The sequence below is a fragment of the Ranitomeya variabilis genome, chromosome 5 (assembly GCF_051348905.1).
Source record: "Ranitomeya variabilis isolate aRanVar5 chromosome 5, aRanVar5.hap1, whole genome shotgun sequence".
In the NCBI taxonomy this organism is placed as follows: Eukaryota; Metazoa; Chordata; class Amphibia; order Anura; family Dendrobatidae; genus Ranitomeya; species Ranitomeya variabilis.
In genome coordinates this window covers 121,602,779-121,625,839 of record NC_135236.1, presented here as the reverse complement: position 1 = coordinate 121,625,839, position 23,061 = coordinate 121,602,779, and the positions used below count along the sequence as shown (strand labels likewise).

At 42.2% G+C, this 23,061-nt stretch overlaps 1 protein-coding gene across 1 annotated transcript in view; it reads left to right on the top strand.

Moving 5' to 3' along the window:
• The window catches only part of FAH (fumarylacetoacetate hydrolase), an 80,147-nt gene extending 58,942 nt beyond the window's left edge, over positions 1-21,205 (top strand). Inside the window, exons 9-14 of the mRNA XM_077263153.1 lie at positions 5,159-5,289; positions 5,461-5,536; positions 9,022-9,068; positions 17,756-17,857; positions 18,797-18,914; positions 20,547-21,205. Coding sequence (XP_077119268.1) covers positions 5,159-5,289; positions 5,461-5,536; positions 9,022-9,068; positions 17,756-17,857; positions 18,797-18,914; positions 20,547-20,617 — 545 coding nt within the window. The 3' untranslated portion in view covers positions 20,618-21,205. The remainder of the gene's footprint in view (positions 1-5,158; positions 5,290-5,460; positions 5,537-9,021; positions 9,069-17,755; positions 17,858-18,796; positions 18,915-20,546) is intronic.
• The last annotated feature ends 1,856 nt before the right edge of the window (positions 21,206-23,061 follow it).

Sequence of the window (23,061 nt, the reverse complement as noted above, 5' to 3'; positions counted from 1 at the left end):
TATAAACCTGACCTTTCTTTGAGCTACTGTAGTTGAGAGTTTAATGGTACCAACAAATGTAATGCTTCAGATTCTCAAAATGGCCAGAAAAAAAAGAACTTTCATGTGAAACTTGACAGTCTATTCTTGTTCTTAGAAATGAAGGCTATTCCATGTGAGAAATTGCCAAGAAACTGAAGATTTCTTACAACGGTGTGTACTACTCCCTTCAGAGGAGAGCACAAACAGGCTCTAACCAGAGTAGAAAGAGAATTGGGAGGCCCCGCTGCACAACTGAACAACAAGACAAGAACATTAGAATCTGTAGTTTATGAAATCGACGCCTCACAGGTCCTCAACTGGCAGCTTCATTAAATAATACATGCAAAATGCCAGTGTCAACATCTACAGTAAAGAGGCGACTCCAGGATGCTGGCCTTCAGGGCAGAGTGGCAATGAAAAAGCCATATCTGAGACTGGCTAATAAAAGGAAAAGATTAATATGGGCAAAAGAACACAGACATTGGACAGAGGAAGATTGGAAAAAAGTGTTATGCACAGACGAATCTAAGTTTGATGTGTTTGGATCACACAGAAAAACATTTGTGAGATGCAGAACAACTGAAAAGATGCTGGAAGAGTGCCTGACGCCATCTGTCAAGCATGGTGGAGGTAATGTGATGGTCTGGGGTTGCTTTGGTGCTGGTAAATTGGGAGATTTGTACAAGGTAAAAGGGATTTTGAATAAGGAAGGCTATCACTCCATTTTGCAACGCCATGCCATACCCTGTGGATAGCGCTTGATTGGAGCCAATTACATCCTACAACAGGACAATAACCCAAAGCACACCTCCAAATTATGCAAGAACTATTTAGGGAAGAAGCAGGCAGCTGGTATTCTATCTGTAATGGAGCGGCCAGCGCTGTCACCAGATCTCAACCCCATTGAGCTGTTGTGGGAGCAGCTTGACCTTATGGTACGCAAAAAGTGCCCATCAAGCCAAACCAACTTGTGGGAGGGGCTTCTGGAAGCATGGGGTGAAATTTCTCCAGATTACCTCAGCAAATTAACTGCTAGAACGCCAAAGGTCTGCAATGCTGTAATTGCTGCAATGGGAGCATTCTTGGACGAAAGCAAAGTTTGAAGGAGAAAATTATTATTTCAAATAAAAATCTTTTTTTTCGAACCTTGTCAATGTCTGGACTAGATTTTCAATTCATTTGGTAAGGCTGGTTTCAGACTTGCGCGCCTGTGCGCTGCGGATGGCAGAGTACTTCCTCCTTGCTTCCTCCGTGGATCTCTGTGCCGGCGCCACACACCTCAAATTGCTGCATGTGGACACATCCGCATACAACGCATGTCCCTGCGTACCCAATGTTAAAGATGGGTGCGCAGGGAAACGCAGGATGCCGGCAGCAGTACGCGGAGCCAGGGCAGAGCTTCATGAAATAAGCAAGGAGGAAGTACGCTGCCATCCACAGCGCACAGGAGTGCAAGTCTGAAACCAGCCTAATTCATTTGATTAATAAAAGTATGAGTTTTCATGGAAAGCACAAAATTGTCTGGGTGATCCTAAACTCTTTAACGGTGTTGTGTGTGTATATATATATATATATATATATATATATATATATATATATATATATATATATATATATATATATTTATTTTTTTCTGCCTAAAATACAAATGAAATATGTCATCTTTTAACTTTGCAGAAGGAAAAAAAATGGTAGTTCAGCTCACCAAATAGTTGAGTGCAGTAGAAGTGGAGTTGTCAGAGGCCACACAGTCAGAGCAGCTGCACATGTCAAAAATGAAGGGAGAAACGATCCAGCGGAAATAGAGTTAAAAAGTAAAACTTGCCGTTTATTCAAGTATAAAAAAACTCCCAAAACGTAGTATAAAATACTGTTAACAGGACCTACTAGTTTCGACAATCAGTCTTACTCATGGTCTCAATAATATATGGCACCAGTCGGAAGCGGATGAACCCACCCCATACCCGGCAAGCAATGGCTATGCATTACAGCCAGCACCTGTTGCTAACAATAGCGGTGATAAAAAAAAAAAAAAAAGCCACATCTATTCCAAAATGGTACTAATAACTTTGTCTCACCTCACAAAAAATATGCCATCACACAACTCTATCAGACTAAAAAGAAAATGTTTCGGGTCTCGGAAAAAGGCGACCCAACTCCCCCAATTAGTTTTCTGCAAACTTCAAATTTTTTTGTTCACCACTAAAATAATAAAGGACATATTTGGTATCGCTGTAATTGTGTTGATGAGGAGAATCCTACTGCATGGTCATTTTCACCACGAACTGTACGCAGTAAAAACAATTCCCAAAAACAATGTCAGAATTGTGTTTTGGTTTTTTTTCACAATTTCACCGCACTTGGGAGTTTTTTTTTCCGTTTTCGAGTACACTGTGGTAAAATGAATGGTGTCATTCAAAAGTACAACAAATACGTCCCGCAAAAAATCAAGCCCTCATATGTCTCTTTGGACAGAAAAATTAAGATGGAGGAAAAAAACGGAAACGAAAAAAAGGAAAATGGGCTGCTGTGTGAAGGGGTTCACAATAACAGTAATTTTGATCAGAGGTGGTCAAAATTTTACATGCTCCTGTATGTCGCTCACCTCCCATTACCACCTGGTTTTTCTGCATATTTGCTGTACATCAATAAAGTATGAATTGCTCAACCTGGGGCTGCAGTACAGACAGCACAGGAGACGCTGGGGCTTCCACTGCTGTCTTCTTTTGTGGGCCAGGAGCGTAACACGAGATAAGTCTGCCCACAAAGTTCGCACACTGCACGCGCCACAGTGTTCACTAGTCAACGCTATATGCGTGCACTTGCAGAGCCAGAAGAAATTAAAGGCCTGGCAGCCATCAAAACGCAGCTGTTGACCCAACCACTACAGTCCGGGATTCTGCGCCGTGGCCAGAGAAAAGGTAATTGTGGGCACCAAGAAGGAAAAGTCATGGAATAATGGAAATCACAGAACAGATAGACATGTTAATGATGTGAAAATGATAAGTATTGAAATTTTTGTTTCAATTTTTTTTATCAGTTTATTAAGTATTGTGTACGAGCACCATGCCCAGAATTCTCACTTACACGCTTTGCCTTGACATGTTATCAATGTGGTTATTAATGGTTGTCTGAAAAATTTTCTACCATGCTGAATGCCCTTGGGTCCACAAATCATCATGATCCGCTGCTGGCAGCTCTCTTTCGAATTGCCAATCAATGACTTCCCAATCCTAGTCAGATGTGCTTGATGAGAGACAAGTCTGAAGATGCTGCAGGCCATGGTAGGATGTTTAGGCAACACCGGCTGCTCACAGTAGCATGAGCAACATGCAGCCTGGAGTTGTGTTGAAAAACCGTTCCTGCGACACTGATTCTACCACCATATCAATGTAACGCTGAGCTGTTATCGTACCTGGAATGAAGACTAGTGGGGTCTGACTACCCAGGAGTAAGACAGGTATGATGTTTCCTTATAAAGGCCTCTTCAAGGTGACGCCGTTGTGGTCGCCAGACTAATCGCCAGCTATCAATGCATCCAAGACAAAAAGGTGACTCGTCAATGAATAGGACAGACCTCCATTCTGGCCTCCATTGCTGTCTTGCTCTTTTCCATGATAGATTTTGACAGCAGTGGCGTGAGGTCAATGTAACTGGTCATCTGGCTCATAGCCGAACGTCGTGTAAATGCCCTTTGATGGTTTCTTTAGACAACTATTTGATGCCTTAGGTTTTGTATGTGACATAAAATTTCACTTTTAGTACACAGTGGTTCAATCATGCAACCACAGCCATTTCTTCAGTGTGTCCCAAGGACTGTTTTTCAATATGACAACGCTGGGCCGCATGTTGCTTGTGCTGTTGTGAGCAGGCTGTGTGACCTACCATGGGCTGCAGTTTCTCCAAACTTGTCTCCCATCAAGCACATCTGGGACATCATTGGTTGGGCGTTACAAAGACAGCAGATATTATTTGCCCAAGTGCATTCAGTATGGCAGAACATTACTCAGACAACCATTAATAACCTCATTGATAGCAGCCAAATGGTGTAAGTGTGGAAATTTATGCACGTGGCGCTCATACTTGATACTGAATAAATTGAGATGTTTTGAAAACGTTGTTTCCACTTTCATCATTTGAGTCACTATCATTTCTATCGATCCTGTGATTACCATAACGCAACTACATTTTTGTCTTGTAAATTCAATGTTGAGGAGGTATGTTTCTAAATCTGACCTGAATTGCAAGTTAGCAAGAGCCAACCACCAGAGACTAGGATCAATTACCAAAGGAATAGTGACACGGATATAGTTTATTAAAATTACTTTATTTGAGCTGGTAATAACATATTTCATGTGCACATGTTGGGAAAAATATAAAAACAATATAAGGTGACATAAATACACAATTAATCACCAATATATAAAAGCCTAGATAGGCAAATGGTGCACCACATCAGGAAGGGTTAATCTCAGGGCTCCCTATAGGACTATAATAGTGTCTCACAAGTGAAAAAAGTTTATAAAACCATAATGTGAGAATTAAAAATATAAAAATGTGAAAACCCTACAAGGCAATGTGTGGGTTTAAAAGCAAGTGCACCAGTGCTGAGTGCAATGTGCAAAAAGCAAAAATGGAACAAAAGTGCTGAGTGCAAGAAATAGTCCAAAAATATATATGGGAGTACCTGTACCTTTATGTAGCGTCACCAACCTCCAAACAATGCGCACCCCTGGGGTGCACCATTTGCCTATCTAGGCTTTTATATATTGGTGATTAATTGTGTATTTATGTCACCTTATATTGTTTTTATATTTTTCCCAACATGTGCACATGAAATATGTTATTACCAGCTCAAATAAAGTAATTTTAATAAACTATATCCGTGTCACTATTCCTTTGGTAATTGATCCTAGTCTCTGGTGGTTGGCTCTTGCTAGTTATATGAGTGGTTCCCACTCAACACTTGTTTGTTTGCACTGGAGATCACTGGTTTATAATCCTTTGACATATATATATATATGGGATGGTATAGATAGAATTTTTCATTCCTCAAGTGTTAACAAAATTTCCTTGTCTGAATTGCAAGTTATTGCACTGAATAACAATTGTTTTTTGTCCCTCCTCCCATAACTAGCCAGAGACATCCAGAAATGGGAATATGTTCCTCTTGGTCCTTTCTTGAGCAAGAACTTTGCAACCACTATATCTCCATGGGTGGTACCTATGGAAGCCCTCATGCCTTTTGTGCTACCTAACCCAGTGCAGGTGGGTAACTGTGGATGATTTACAGCTCTGTTCAAGTAATAGAAATATGTGTAATGAATTATTTAAACAAGATAATTTCTAGTATGGTCTCCAAGTCATCCATAAGTCAAGATCTCATACGCTTCCCATTGCTCACCATCCATTGATTTTTGTCGTATCATCTGCCTGCAGGATCCAGCACCACTGCCATACCTCCAGGATAAGAGTAATTACACATTCAATATTAACTTGTCTGTCTGCCTTCAAGGTAAATTGCATTTTACTAATGATTTTGCACTATTGATCCATGTGGGTGTTGAGAGAAGGATTTACTGGGTTTATTCTGGGACGTTTACATTTACATGTATTATTCTCTCCCTTCCAATATATGAAGAGACAAGTACCTAAGACTCTATATATTTAGAGTCAATCCTCATATGTGCATCTCATGAAAGATTTACTCCCCGTATATGTGCTAGTGATCTTATTACAGAGCATGGCAACAGTAGTAAGAGAGAAGTAAGCATGAATGATAGGTCTTATTGGGCCAGATTATGATTCAGTCCAGGTATTATTTTTATTCCCATAGAACGTATTGCTAAGCACCTTAACCCTATTATCTATCTATATAGACTGGATCAATAACCAGGTTAAAGCAATCACAAATGGGTCATTCTGAAGTTTTCAGAAACCAATAATTATCACGGTTGATTTGGCATTTTGAGGAAGGCTTCAGTAATGCCCTCCAGTGAAGATCCCATCACAGAGAAGACTCGTCTGTTTTAGGCTTTTAACCCCTTGAATTTGACTGGAATTTTTAATACAAATTTGCACAATCCCAGTAGACAGTTAATATACACTCACCGGCCACTTTATTAGGTACACCTGTCCAACTTCTTGTTAACACTTAATTTCTAATCAGCCAATCACATGGCGGCAACTCAGTGCATTTAGGCATGTAGACATGGTCAAGACAATCTCCTGCAGTTCAAACCGAGCATCAGTATGGGGAAGAAAGGTGATTTGAGTGCCTTTGAACGTGGCATGGTTGTTGGTGCCAGAAGGGCTGGTCTGAGTATTTCAGAAACTGCTGATCTACTGGGATTTTCACGCACAACCATCTCTAGGGTTTACAGAGAATGGTCCGAAAAAGAAAAAAAATCCAGTGAGCGGCAGTTCTGTGGGCGGAAATGCCTTGTTGATGCCAGAGGTCAGAGGAGAATGGGCAGACTGGTTTGAGCTGATAGAAAGGCAACAGTGACTCAAATCGCCACCCGTTACAACCAAGGTAGGCCTAAGAGCATCTCTGAACGCACAGTGCGTCGAACTTTGAGGCAGATGGGCTACAGCAGCAGAAGACCACACCGGGTACCACTCCTTTCAGCTAAGAACAGGAAACTGAGGCTACAATTTGTACAAGCTCATCGAAATTGGACAGTAGAAGATTGGAAAAACGTTGCTTGGTCTGATGAGTCTCGATTTCTGCTGCGACATTCGGATGGTAGGGTCAGAATTTGGCGTAAACAACATGAAAGCATGGATCCATCCTGCCTTGTATGGAGCATCTTTGGGATGTGCAGCCGACAAATCTGCGGCAACTGTGTGATGCCATCATGTCAATATGGACCAAAATCTCTGAGGAATGCTTCCAGCACCTTGTTGAATCTATGCCACGAAGAATTGAGGCAGTTCTGAAGGCAAAAGGGGGTCCAACCCGTTACTAGCATGGTGTACCTAATAAAGTGGCCGGTGAGTGTATATGGAAACCTCATCCTATCCTAAAAATGCATTTTATAACAGATCATTCACTACAATACTGCAGTGGTAATAATGTCTGCCACTTTGCATGTACCATAGATAAAGAAAAAGATATATCACCAATTTAAATGCCTACCAAGATCCTAAATAAACCTACTGCTCACATCTGCCTTGCTGTGGAGATTGGCACCCTAAGGCTACTTTCACACTAACGTCGGGCTCGGCCCGTCGCTGTGCGTCGGGCCGACGTTCCCGACGCTAGCGTTGTCTCCGCCACACAACAGGGGCAGCAGATGCATTTTTCCAGCGCATCCGCTGCCCCATTGTGAGGTGCGGGGAGGTGGGGGCGGAGTTCCGGCCGCGCATGCACGGTCGGAAAAAGCGGACCGTCGTGAGCAAAAAACGTTACATGTAGCGTTTTTTGCTCCCGACGGTCCGCCACTGCACGACGCATCTGTCGCACGACGGGTGCGACGTGTGGCAATCCATCACAAAGCGTCGCTTAATGTAAATCAATGGTGAAAAAACGCATCCTGCAAACACTTTTGCAGGATGCGTTTTTTCGGCAAAACGACGCATTGTGACGGAATGCAGTTAACGCTAGTGTGAAAGTAGCCTAAGAAACAAATTTTTGGCTTACATCTACATGACATCCGGCATCATGAACATCCATACTATTCCCTCCTGATGAACCGTGAGAACGGGGAAACGCATCGGGGTGATACCAACACACGCTAAGTTATTTTTGATATCTACCAAAAGGTTTTTCTTCGGCATTTGTTTCATCTGGAATGGAATTTGCCTTATAATTGATCTCCTGTCCAATGTGGGTCGGGAATAAGAATGGCCAGCTGTGGACTGGATTATTGGCTGCCATTATATGCGTATCATATGTGCATTATAAGTAGTGTGTTGGTATTGTTATATTATCTGGAGGTACCTTTCAAGGCCTAAGTGTTGATTTATTTATTTATGTCGGATATCTATTGTTTTCACCACTACTCTTAGCTATATTGTTTTCCCATCTGTATCTAGAGGGACATTGTAGGGGAGAGACGGATAGCCTGCGTTGAGTGGGGGCGCCAAAAAATCGTTTCTTAGGGTGCCAATCTCCACAGCAAGGCAGATGTGAGCAGTAGGTTTATTTAGGATCTTGGTAGGCATTTAAATTGGTAATATATCTTTTTCTTTATCTATGGTATCTAACCAAACTCTTTTATACTGGGTCTGGGTTTTTATATTAATTAATTCAAAGTGAAGTTTTAAAGGGATTATATGTACGCACTGGATTATTAATTCCTTAATATATTGGGTTGTTTTGAGTGTCACTTTGCATGTACCCCTTTGGGTAGATTGTGTTTTGCAGACATAGGTTGGGGAGGGACATTCTCTGTTATTCTCCCTGGATAGAATTTTAAATAATGGAATTTAATTCAAGAACAGAACACATTTTTATTTTAGCCAAATAGTGGATAAATATAATAATATTTACACTTGAGTTGGGTCAAGGGAGTCTCATTCAGTAAGCCATATCCTGCAAGCCCCCCGACACAGCTATCTGCGGATGGATGTCTGACTTGTAGTATCTCTAGCCATGTTACAAGTCAGATATTGACTCACAGAGTAACTAGCTAAATAGTTTCTTTCCTATAGAAATTCGGCTGATTTCCTTTGTTTAGGAAAAAATACTCAGAAAATTGCTCAATGTGAACATGACCTAAAAGGAGTTTCCAGAAATGGCACTACGCTTGTCTATAAGGTGTCTGCTATTGCAAATGAATGGATATAAATCACCTGCAATACTAGTCTTATTGTAAATGTGGCACTGTTTTGGGAAAAATAGACTTTTTTTTTTTTTTTTGTATAATCTTATACATTTACAAGAGGAGGCAAAAAGTTGTCTATTATAATTGACACCATTGTTTGCATTCTGTTTACTTTGGTGTTATAAATGTACCGTATTTATTAATAAAACATTGACAATATTTTCTGCAGGTGATGGAATGAAGGAGCCGGCCACTCTGTGTAGATCTAATTTCAAAGTAAGTCATTCATGTGGTTGTAGCTTATATTATGCTACATTACGGTTGCATTTTCCACTGCTGCTGATACTGTGTAATCACCGTACCTTCACTGTATACATGATCTGAGTACATCACCTTCACCGTCAGGGCCGGCTCCAGGTTTTTGAGGGCCCCGGGCGAAAGAGTCTCAGTGGGCCCCCCCTTTAACACATACCACGATTCATGATGCCCAGATACAGCAGATAAATATAGGTATAGTACAATGCCAGATTTCACTTCTTACATGAGTGATAGCTATTGTAAATTCTGCAGTGTATATATACAGGGCAGGAGGAGCGGTACTGTGCAGTGTATATATACAGGAGGAGCGGTACTGTACAGTGTATATATAGAGGGGAGAGGTACTGTGCAGTGTATATATATAGGACAGGAGGAGTGGTACTGTGCCGTGTATATATACAGGAGGAGTGGTACTGTGCAGTGTATATATACAGGAGGAGCGGTACTGTGCAGTGTATATATATAGGACAGGAGGAGTGGTACTGTGCAGTGTATATATACAGGAGGAGTGGTACTGTACAGTGTATATATACAGGACAGGAGGAGTGGTACTGTGCAGTGTATATATACAGGAGGAGCGGTACTGTGCAGTGTATATATACAGGACAGGAGGAGTGGTACTGTGCACTGTATATATACAGGAGGAGCGGTACTGTACAGTGTATATATAGAGGGGAGAGGTACTGTGCAGTGTATATATACAGGAGTGGTACTGTGCAGTGTATATATACAGGAGGAGCGGTACTGTGCAGTGTATATATACAGGAGGAGCGGTACTGTACAGTGTATATATAGAGGGGAGAGGTACTGTGCAGTGTATATATACAGGAGTGGTACTGTGCAGTGTATATATACAGGAGGAGAGGTACTGTGCAGTGTATATATACAGGAGGAGAGGTACTGTGCAGTGTATATATACAGGAGGAGCGGTACTGTGCAGTGTATATATACAGGAGGAGAGGTACTGTGCAGTGTATATATACAGGAGGAGAGGTACTGTGCAGTGTATATATACAGGAGTGGTACTGTGCAGTGTATATATACAGGAGGAGAGGTACTGTGCAGTGTATATATACAGGAGGAGAGGTACTGTGCAGTGTATATATACAGGAGGAGCGGTACTGTGCAGTGTATATATACAGGAGTGGTACTGTGCAGTGTATATATACAGGAGGAGAGGTACTGTGCAGTGTATATATACAGGAGGAGAGGTACTGTGCAGTGTATATATACAGGAGGAGCGGTACTGTGCAGTGTATATATACAGGAGGAGCGGTACTGTACAGTGTATATATAGAGGGGAGAGGTACTGTGCAGTGTATATATACAGGAGTGGTACTGTGCAGTGTATATATACAGGAGGAGAGGTACTGTGCGGTGTATATATACAGGGGAGTGGTACTGTGCAGTGTATATACTTCAACAGCCACCCAGCCCAGGCCCCCAGCACCTGTCCTGTATATATATTATATACACTGTATCTATACAGGCTGTGCTGGGGGCCTGGGCTGGGCGGCTGCTGTAGTATATATATATATATATATATCAGCTGCAGCCGCCCAGCCCATGGCCGCCCCAGGTCACCCAGTCCCAGACTGTCAGAACATACAGCGATATAGCATGGCACTCACTCAGGTGCTGGTAGGAGCTCCATCTCCTCCGATAAGTTCAGGAGTGCACACAGTCAGGAGATTCAGAGCAGGAGAACTCTCCGCCCACAATGTCACGCTGGCTGTGTCCTTAATTAACCCCTATGTGTGCCTGGCCCTGCACTGACAGTGAGAAGATGCTTGTGCCAGCGCAAATTGAAAGGGTAGAAAGGGTTAAAGCAGCCAGATGGCTCTATGACTGTGTGAGTGGGCCCCCCTGTCTCTTCAGGGCCCCGGCACTTGCCCTGGTAGGCCGGGTGCTGCCGCCGGCCCTGTTCACCGTATACATGATCTGATCACAGCACCTTCACTGTATACATGATCTGATCACAGCACCTTCACCGTATACATGATCTGATCACAGCACCTTCACCGTATACAAGATCTGACCACAGCACCTTCACCGTATACATGATCTAATTACAGTATCTTCACCGTATATATGATCTGACCACAGCACCTTCACCGTATACATGATCTGAGTACATCACCTTCACCGTATATATGATCTGATCACAGCACCTTCACCGTATATATGATCTGACCACAGCACCTTCACCGTATACATGATCTGATCACAGCACCTTCACCGTATACATGATCTGATCACAGCACCTTCACCGTATATATGATCTGATCACAGCACCTTCACCGTATATATGATCTGATCACAGCACCTTCACCGTATACATGATCTGATCACAGCACCTTCACCGTATACATGATCTGATCACAGCACCTTCACCGTATACATGATCTGAGTACATCACCTTCACCGTATATATGATCTGACCACAGCACCTTCACCGTATATATGATCTGACCACAGCACCTTCACCGTATACATGATCTGAGTACATCACCTTCACCGTATATATGATCTGATCACAGCACCTTCACCGTATATATGATCTGATCACAGCACCTTCACCGTATACATGATCTGATCACAGCACCTTCACCGTATATATGATCTGATCACAGCACCTTCACCGTATACATGATCTGATCACAGCACCTTCACCGTATATATGATCTGACCACAGCACCTTCACCGTATACATGATCTGAGTACATCACCTTCACCGTATATATGATCTGATCACAATACCTTCACCGTATATGAGTCGCCCGCCTGGGCCGTGGGGTACTCTGTACCGGGTCCGTTGTTCACAGGGGATGTCACAGTGGCGGCACGGTCCATGGCCCTGGGCACCCATGTAAAAATTGAGTAAAGTTTATGTTCGTGACGCCACCTGTGGTATTCGGTCAGTGGGGACCGAAGCTGCTTTAAGGGGTCCTCTGGGGTGATGTTATGGCAGCTAGATGGTATAACTTCCCACAGATGAAGTATATCCCCAGGGCTCCCGGTGTAGATGGAAGATGGTGAATAGCGCAGTAAAGAACAAGGACACAGGTTTGCAGTCTCTTTACCTGGTTTACTGAAGACTTCAGGCAGCCACAGTCCAGGGTACCAGATCACAGGGCAGGCAGAATCCGGCTGGCTTGGAGGCAAGTTGGGAGTCCCCGTATCCAGGTGGAGTTAAAAGCCTTCCTCTAGCGCGGTGGTGTTGTAGTCTCTTACTGCCTATGGCTTCTGATAAGGTCCTCACAGTTCTTCTCTCTGTCCCCCATATAGGATAGGACACAAACCCGTATGACAGGTGACATGAGCCTTTTTACAGGGTCTCTATTGACAGGTGACATGAGCCTTTTTACAGGGTCTCTATCATGACCCGGGCTCTATGTGTCACTGTGTCTCCTGGGTATTGAGGCGGACAGGTAACTTGCAGTTCAGCTGTCCTGCCGGTCTCTGCTGTAAGTCTTAGGCTGCCATCACACTAGCAGTATTTGGTCAGTATTTTACATCAGTATTTGTAAGCCAAAACCAGGAGTGGAACAATTAGAGGAAAATTATAACAGAAACATAGGCACCACTTGTGCATTTATCACCCACTCCTGGTTTTGGCTTACAAATACTGATGTAAAATACTGACCAAATACTGCTAGTGTGACGGCAGCCATAGAGTCCTTTACAACCTCGGTGTTCCGGCTACCGTTATCTGCGCCTTAGGGGGAGGCAGCCCATTCGCAGCTGGTCTCCCCTGATATCACTCTCCTGTGCTTCGCTCTCCCACACGCTCGCTGCAATCTGTTCTGCTTTCGGTATTATCTCTGTCCAGGAGCTGCAGCACTTTCTCGTGGCTGCACGGCTCCTCATACATTCTTCCTGCCTCAGACTGCTCCACTCTGCTCTCCGGCACTATCTCACTCACTTTCCCTCCAATATATATAGGGGAGTCACCTAGGAATAGGATCAAAAGCTCCCCCTTGTGGACTGGAGTGTGAACATGTTGCATGTTTGTGTTTATCTGGTGAGAGTTATCTCGCCTTGTCTCCAAGCGTAACATCACTCTCCCTGTAAGGAAAGTAATGTCACTGTGATGACCAGGACCCTGGGGTGTCACATATACATGATCTAATCACAGTATTTTCACCGTATACATGATCTGATCACAGCACCTTCACCGTATACATGATCTGACCACAGCACCTTCACCGTATACATGATCTGACCTCAGCACCTTCACCGTATACATGATCTGACCACAGCACCTTCACCGTATACATGATCTGACCTCAGCACCTTCACCGTATACATGATCTGACCACAGCACCCTCACCGTATACGTGATCTGATCACAGCACCTTCACCGTATACATGATCTGACCTCAGCACCTTCACCGTATACATGATCTGACCACAGCACCTTCACCGTATACATGATCTGACCACAGCACCTTCACCGTATACATGATCTGATCACAGCACCTTCACCGTATACATGATCTGACCTCAGCACCTTCACCGTATACATGATCTGACCACAGCACCTTCACCGTATACATGATCTGACCACAGCACCTTCACCGTATACATGATCTGACCACAGCACCTTCACCGTATACGTGATCTGATCACAGCACCTTCACCGTATACGTGATCTGACCTCAGCACCTTCACCGTATACATGATCTGACCACAGCACCTTCACTGTATACATGATCTGACCACAGCACCTTCACCGTATACATGATCTGATCACAGCACCTTCACCGTATACATGATCTGACCTCAGCACCTTCACCGTATACATGATCTGACCACAGCACCTTCACCGTATACATGATCTGACCACAGCACCTTCACCGTATACATGATCTGATCACAGCACCTTCACCGTATACATGATCTGACCTCAGCACCTTCACCGTATACATGATCTGAGTACATCACCTTCACCGTATACATGATCTGATCACAGCACCTTCACCGTATACATGATCTGACCACAGCACCTTCACCGTATACATGATCTGATCACAGCACATTCACCGTATACATGATCTGACCTCAGCACCTTCACCGTATACATGATCTGAGTACATCACCTTCACCGTATACATGATCTGATCACAGCACCTTCACCGTATACATGATCTGACCACAGCACCTTCACCGTATACATGATCTGATCACAGCACCTTCACCGTATACATGATCTGACCACAGCACCTTCACCGTATACATGATCTGAGTACATCACCTTCACCGTATACATGATCTGAGTACATCACCTTCACCGTATACATGATCTGATCACAGCACCTTCACCGTATACATGATCTGACCACAGCACCTTCACCGTATACATGATCTGATCACAGCACCTTCACCGTATACATGATCTGACCTCAGCACCTTCACCGTATACATGATCTGAGTACATCACCTTCACCGTATACATGATCTGATCACAGCACCTTCACCGTATACATGATCTGACCACAGCACCTTCACCGTATACATGATCTGATCACAGCACCTTCACCGTATACATGATCTGACCACAGCACCTTCACCGTATACATGATCTGACCACAGCACCTTCACCTTCAATGGTTTGGCCAGCAAATATCTCACCCAACTCGTACACACTGGAGCGCTCATTCTGCCGAGCATTCCTGTGTTCTCTGTGACAGATCACCTGCCAGACATCTCTCCTGGCAGCTTATCTCTCTTTGAGAAAATAAATCAGAAATGCTGGATCCTTATCATCTTTGACATTATCTGTGCAGGAAGAACATTACACTAATGTCATTTGAACACACTGATATCTGTGGTTTTGGCCCATGTTAATCTCGTGTTTGTAGGGTCTAAATACAGTATATAAATATTAAATTACGTCTTCACCATATCCATGATATTGAATTAAAATATCTTCTCCAAATATGTGGCCAGGGCCACCATTAGAATTTTTAGAATGGGCCACAGAAATTGGAGGGAGGCTGGTCAGGGATAGGGATATTGTGCGCATCTCCGCAGCTAACAATTCTGCTAGTGATAAAAAACACTGAGGACCAATATTACCACCATGCAGTGACCATGTAGTGGTAGATAGCAGTTCTACAGGTCATGTCAGAGATGACAGTAGTTATATATAGTGACACCTGACATTCTCTCTATTATTTGTTCACTTTTCACACTTTTTCGATCGGGCTCGGACCACCATGACTACTTCCTCCAGCCACAACACTTCTGCAGAGTTTGCAACAGAGACAGATTTAAATTCTCACATTTCTGGCACCTTCCTTACCTATTCTCAATCTGCACAAGTTCAGGTGAATTCTGTAGATGTTGCGGTCCTAGTGGCCTCTCTTACTGCATGTACTTATAATGTTCTGATTACCCACAAAATATTGTGCAAAACAGACTCTGAACCTAAAAACCTAAGTACCCCCAAAATAATATTGAACATTGTCTTACATTGTGGACAACACAGTAAAAGTGTCATGTTTTGTGCCCCACAGAGTAATAGTGATCTTCTTTGTGTGCAAAATAATAATAAAGCCCACTATTGAGCTCTTTAGGAAATAATAATAATCCTCTTTAGCAAACTATTTTCTACCATTGATTCTTTTTTCTTCCCTTAAGAGGTGTATGTCTGATAGTATAGATTAATACTACATCAACTTCCATTTGCACACCTCCACGTACGTGCTTTATAATTCTGACGATTGCATAGACGGAGACTTGAATCACTTATATTGTGGTATTGTGTTGTGTAGAAGAGTTGGATGTACACCTGTAACTATATTGACATATTACAGTGCTGCTCACCATTATTGGCACTTCTTCATTTTTTTCATAGACTGTACAATATCTGCAGAAATAAATGTAAATGTACCAAAGTGATATCCTCTGGATTTTTTAATTAGTGGTCCAAAGTAATACAACAATAAAACATTGTTTTTCAACTTACATGTTGCAATTTCAAAGAAGAAACCGAATAAACAGCATGTGCAGCAATAGAGGCACCCCTAATTAATACTTGGTTGCACACCCTTTGGTATTGATGACGGCCTCTAAACATTTCTTGTAGCCATCGATAAGCTTCTGGCATTTCTCAGCTTGCTATTTTCTCCCAGTCTTCCTTTGCAGTTTGTTTAAGCTCTTGAATGTTTGCAGGATTCTTTTTCTCAATGGCAGATTTCAGCTCATTCCAAAGATTTTCAATGGGATTGAGGTCAGGACTCATTGTTGGCCATTTTAAAAAAGTCCAATTTTTCGTATTCAACCATCTCTCTGTACTTTTGGTTGTGTTCTTTGGGTCATTACCTTGCTGGAGGACCCATGATCTTTGAGTCAAACCAAGTTTTCTCACACTGGGTAGTACATTTCACTCTTAAATCCCTTGTTAATTCTCTGATTTCATGATTCCTGTGATACAGTCAAGACCTCCAGTACCAGATGCAGCAAAGCAACCCCACAGCATTATTAATCCTCCAACATGCTTAACTGTTGGTAGGGTGTACTTTTCCTTATAAGCTTCATTGCACAGTCTGTAAACAAACTGTTGCTTTGCATTGCCAAAAGCTATATTTTTGTTTCATGTGTCCACAGAACATTTTCCCAGAAGAATTTTGGTTTCTCAAGGTACACTTTGGCAAAAATCAGTCTATGCTTTTTATGTCTTTTCTTCAGCAATGATTTCTTCCTTGGCCCATAAAGCTCTGCTTGGTTTAGTGTGCGGCATATGGTACTTGTTAAATCCATGACCCAAGACTGTTCCAGGTTGGCCTTCACATCTTTGGATATTTGACATGGTGTCTTTCCACCATTCGCACCAGCCTTCGAAGACATATCTTGTAAATTTTTCTCTTTCCACCTTGACCAAGGAGGTTTTTGATGATTCCATACTTGGCAAACTTCTTAGGAACATTGTGCACTGTTGAAACTGGGATACCTAGGTCTGTGGAGATGGCCTTATACCCTTTTGAAGTCTTGTGTTTGCTAATAATAGTAGTTCTGATGTCCTCAGACAGCTCCTTTGTCTTCGCCATTGCGACAAAGGAACATAGCCTACCATGTGGCTTTTTAAAATACTGAAGTCATCATTCATTGGCTAATTCATGTCACATGAGCACCAACAATTAATCACAGTTGATTCTCAATTGTGATTTACCACAGGCGAGTCAAAATGTGTTTCCATACTAACTTAACCTAAAGGGTGCCAATAACCATGTCCCATCAAGCTTTAGGTTTTTCTATTTTTCCCTTCCATTGGTTTTTGTTTTAAATTTATTATTTACCATTTGCACTTTTGCATTTAACATGAGTTCTCCATACAAAAAAACTGTTTCACTTGATTCATTTTTTTCAGGAGATATTCCACATTATGTACTTAAACTTCATAGGTGCCAGTAACGATGAGCAGGACTGTACATTTCATACTAGGGAATGTGGATGAAAATAGTAGGGATTTTTATTTAGTAGCAATTCAATGTTATGGCTGGATTACCTATATAATAACTCCCATTAGGAATAGTGTTTTTTTTCTTATAACAGAGGGTAAAACCTGGGACAATGCCTGAATCCCTTGTCCACTATCAGTCTCTTCTGTCTCTTCTCATGGTGGACTCCCTGTTTTTCAGTACATGTACTGGACGATGAAGCAGCAGTTGGCTCATCACACCGTGACAGGCTGCAATGTTCGTCCTGGAGATCTTTTGGCCTCTGGAACTATAAGTGGACCGGTAAGTCTGGACTCTTATCTAGAGCCCATATAATTACTCTGCACAGATATTAATTGTTAAATGACAAATTCACTGCTAATAACATGAGCAAAACTTGCTGAAACGGTCAGCTTCATCGCCATAAATACTGCTCTACTGAACACTAGTCATAATACAAAGACAGTTTAGAAATATCCCACCCATACATCGAGAAACTAGGATACTTAGTAACGCAAAAATACAAAAAAAATTTTACTTGAAGGGGTTGCCTGGTTTAGAAAACTTATGTATAAGGAATGTTAGTAGGGTTCAAGGTTCTTATCTATCAATCAAGGTGGAGAGTGGCTACAAAGAAAGTGGCCCCTCATTTTGGAGGCGCCAACCTGTCCATGAATTAAACAACCTGTTTGTTTCAGTAACTTGTGTAATGTTTTATTTTCCCTTTGGTGGCCTGCCAATGGATGACATAGGTTACAATTGATCACAGGGGGCTCCAGTAGTTGGGCACCAAGGGACCAATTCATCATGTATTGGAGTGTGTGGGGGTGGGTGGGAGAGGGTAAGTAACTGATGTACATAAAATCATTCCAGATTGCGACTGGAGTAGAGTAGAGTTGCACCAAATTTTGTGACATTTTAAAAAGTCGAATTTCATGAATTGTGTCTAAAATATCTGGAAAAAAAGCCACATTGCTGTAAAAATCAGAAAACTAACTAAGCCACGAAATAAAAAAAAAGGTGCAAGTCACTTGATAAATTTGTCGCAAATCAAAAAAGTTATTCACTCCCCAAAAAATGGTGGCGATACAATGATGAATTGGATCACAAGAGATTATTGTCAGGGGACCCTTCTAAAAAAAACCAAACCTCTGTCAATTCCTATAATGGACAACCAACACTACTCACCAGTCCATCACATACGTTCTCTCTTCATAATGTTTTTTAATTTTTTTCTATCAGGATCCTGAAAGTTTTGGATCTATGTTGGAACTTTCCTGGAGAGGCTCCAAACCGATTGATCTTGGAAATGGTCACACTCGAACATTCTTGAGAGATGGAGACACTGTAGTTATAAGAGGTACTGTCTGATATTGCATATGACTTCCACTCATATATTGTTTTTCAGGCACATTAGAGGTATTCACCAGATATTCTCCCAGTCCAGAGCTCTGACTTACACCATCTCAGAGATGGGCTCCTATTGTATAAATGTATACTGCATGGAGTGCAAAGGGACCAATGCCGTGGAGTAACTTGAAACTTCTGTCCCCAGTGCAAAATCTCCAACAGGGCTCCCAACTATCACAAGTCCTAAACAGTAGTAGTCTTTTCATATGGAGACTGAGACCTTTTGGGCCCATAAGCTACAGTCCATGCATCTATTATAGTTGCGCCCCTGAGCCTATGTAACAAATATATACTGATGAATACTTCCAAGAGTGCCTGAAAAAGAGACGTGAACAGAATTTAAAGGGTTTATCCAAAACTTAGTTTTTAGGCCTATAGTAAAAACAAAACTAAAAAAAAACAGGCAGATAGTTTATAACTACATTCTTGTTCTACCCGACGCCAGCACAGTGCGGTCGTTGACCGCTCCCGCCTGCAAATCAGGTGATCAACCTCCAACAGAGCAGCTTTTCCTCAACATCATACTGATTGACAGCTGGCTCCCCGCAGTTAGGCAGCAGGGAGCTGAATGTCAATGAGCATAATATCAGTAGTCACGCTCTGTCAACAGTTCAGAGCATGAAAGAGGCCGCTGTTTTGTTGATGTCAAGTCAGTGGAAGTCACAGAATCTCTGGCAGGAGCGGCCTGTGTCCGCTCTTTGCCTGCAGAAATCAGCGCTGGGCACAACAGGCAGGTAAGTGGCATCTACTTGCCTGTTAGTTTTTAGGCCCACAATAAAAAAATAGTACAGATCCTGATGCACAGGCCATCTGGGGGTCTCCAGACTCTTAGGCTACTTTCACACTAGCGTTAACTGCAATCCGCCACAATGCGTCGTTTTGCCGAAAAAACGCATCCTGCAAAAGTGCTTGCAGGATGCGTTTTTTCCCCATAGACTAACATTAAGCGACGTATTGCGACGGATTGACACACGTCGCAACCGTCGTGTGACGGTTGCGCCGTGTTGTGGCGGACCGTCGGGACTGAAAAACGCTACATGTAACGTTTTTTGCTCACGACGGTCCGCTTTTTCCGACCGCGCATGCGCGGCCGGAACTCCGCCCCCACCTCCCCGCACTTCCCCGCACCTCACAATGGGGCAGCGGATGCGCTGGAAAAATGCATCCGTTGCCCCCGTTGTGCGGCGGAGACAACGCTAGCGTCGGGAACCTCGGCCCGACGCTAGTGTGAAAGTAGCCTTACACAATAGTCGCTTACGAGACATGCCTATGGGGATGTCTAGTTCAGGCAGGAGACCAGCAGTCGATCTGTGCATTGTGGTCTAAGCACGGACGGTTGTGTGAATCCAGCCTAGCTGGTGAGTTTTGTAAAACTAAACATAAAAAGTGCACAGGTGTCCAATTATTAAAAATATCTGATAATTCCTCATCCCGGCAGTCCAGGGAACCTGGATTATCACAATTTTACTGCAATGAAAAATTCTTATCACCGACTACTTATGTAAAGCTCACTTTTGTTGACCTACGGTTCCTCACTGCTCAGGATTAATAGTCTCACGACCATCCTGTTTCTCTACCACAGGTTTCTGCCAAGGAGAAGGTTATCGAGTCGGATTTGGGGAATGTTCTGGAACTATTCAACCAGTAGAATAATAGATGGTGTCTTTCTTTTTCATTATATTAGGAATTTACAATATTCCCCTAAATTCACTTAGACAGCTGGAACACTGACAGCATTGCAGAGCGTTCTGGAAAACATATGTCCTGAATGTGGAATGAGCAACTTTCCTTTTTTCTACTCTTAGTGTAATTCACAAGAGATGAAGTCTACATCATGTCACCCGGTCCTTCAGCCCCAGAACCTGTTTGAATCACATGTCACCCTAAACTGTAGAAAATGTGCAGCAGACAAATATTCAACATGAATGAATAATTAAGACACCATCAGATGTAGACGATATGATGTAGAATTTCAGAGCAGACACTGCACGGAAAATCTGCAGCAAAGTACGGAACAATACATTTGATTTTTGGGCTTTTTCTGCTGCATGTTTTCACATTATGGTATGGATTTTCATAATATACACTGCATATCTCCTGCAAAATGTTTGAAGTTTGTAACAAATTTACAGTAAAAAAATTCTTAAATTTACCACATATTTGTTTATTTTCTATAACCTTTCTCTACTGTTTTTTCATTGGCATCAATTGATACAGCTGCAATAAAAAATGAGGTTTCAATGTGACTGAAGTTTTCAATAAGAGCAGCCCTAAAAAAAAAAGTATTGAAATCTTCAGGTTTGTTTGTTTTGTTTTTTTTTTAAAGTGTTTGTTGCCTAAATTTTTGATTACTTAACTCCTTAGTGACCGGACCAATTTTGATCTTAATGGCCAGGCCATATTTTTTAAATCTGACCAGTGTCAGAGGTAATAACTCGGGAACGCTTCAACAGATCCCACTGATTTTGAGACTATTTTTTCGTAACATATCGTACTTCATAATAGTGGTAAAATTTCTTCAATATGACGTTTATTCGATATATGCGTTTATTTGTGAAAATATTGGAATTTTGGCAAAATTTTTTGAAAATTATGCAATTTGCAAACTTTTAATTCTTAAGGCCTTAAAACAGAGTGTCACTCGGGCAAGTGACGGGGCCTTGAGCAAGTGGGGTGCGGCCCACACGCCTTCGGGACACTGGGCGCTATGGAACCTGTGAGATCAGGGAACTCGGTGCCAGCGCCTGCAAGTGGGTCCCCCTCTTGCTCAGGGCCCTGAAACTTGCAATATTTACCTCTCCCTGTTCCTTTGCAGCTCCAGTGTCTTCCGTGTTTTCTGACTCTGTGACGTGTCGGGGCAGAGGGTGCGATTATGTCACTACAGTGCCCTCTGCTCTGAGCAGGGGGGTCTTGATCTGTGGCCAGCAAGGAGAGGTGAGTATTTGATTTTTTTTTTATGCATGGAGTATTATATGGGGCCCATTCGATATAGATCATTAAATGGGGCCAATTCTGTATGGAGCAATATATATGGCTCATTTTGTATGGAGTATTATATGGGGTAAATAAATAAGTAAGAGGCGATGCCTCAGCCAGCTCACCATTTCGCTTCACAGGTGCACGGAACCCGTCCTGACCCGACGTGTCTTCAATCCAATATGTGAAAAAAGGTTTGTAGCTCCAGCTCCTTTAAAATTTCCAATTCTTTATTTTTCCATTTAAAATGCAAAGTCCTTGTACAAAGTGGATATAGTTACAGTGGATACAGAAGAAAAAGCAACGCGTTTCGATCTAGTATGATCTTTTTCACAGCTTGGACTCCCCTTCATCTGTGAGTCTTTATATATATGGTCTTACTTGTATTCTTACATGGTTAATTCACCCACCTGGTGATGATTACCGAATCTGCCCCCATTTGATTTCATTGGGCATTTATCACACATTTTTACTATACGGTGAGCTGGCTGAGGCATCGCCTCTTACTTATTTATTTACTTTATATTGTGCATCTGACTAGCCGTGTTCTTCCGTATATTCTCTTGTCCTGTTGAGAATAAGGAATATGTGGATATAGACAGTGGATTTTTTTCATTTTTTCCTATGATGGCCACAATGAATTTAAGAAATAGATCGGAAAAAGCTGCCCATGTCTTTGGAAGCACTATGGGAGACACTGTGGACCCCATAGACTTTACAAATAATATAGTGGAGTTAGATAAATTAACCAAACTAGAAACAAGAGTTTGGTGGAATTATACTACGCTGAAAAATTACATAGCAAAGGACATGATACCTAGAGATCTGAGGATAAAAAAGTTGTCTACCAACGCATATACTGAAGAATTCACGAAAGAGTGGAATTCTATATTAACAAATTGTTCTATAAATCTCATGAAACTCTTAGTAAAATATGAAGAGAATAAATTGTCAGAGATACGAAAGAATATAGAAGAAACTAATGTTCTATTGGATGAATATAAGAGTTTATCACATTTTGAAACTTCCCTGGCTAAAATAAAGGAAAATGTGGCTGTGTTGGAGGAAGACATTATGAATAGAAAAAAACGTAAATTTGAAAAAGACCTTAAAGACTACTC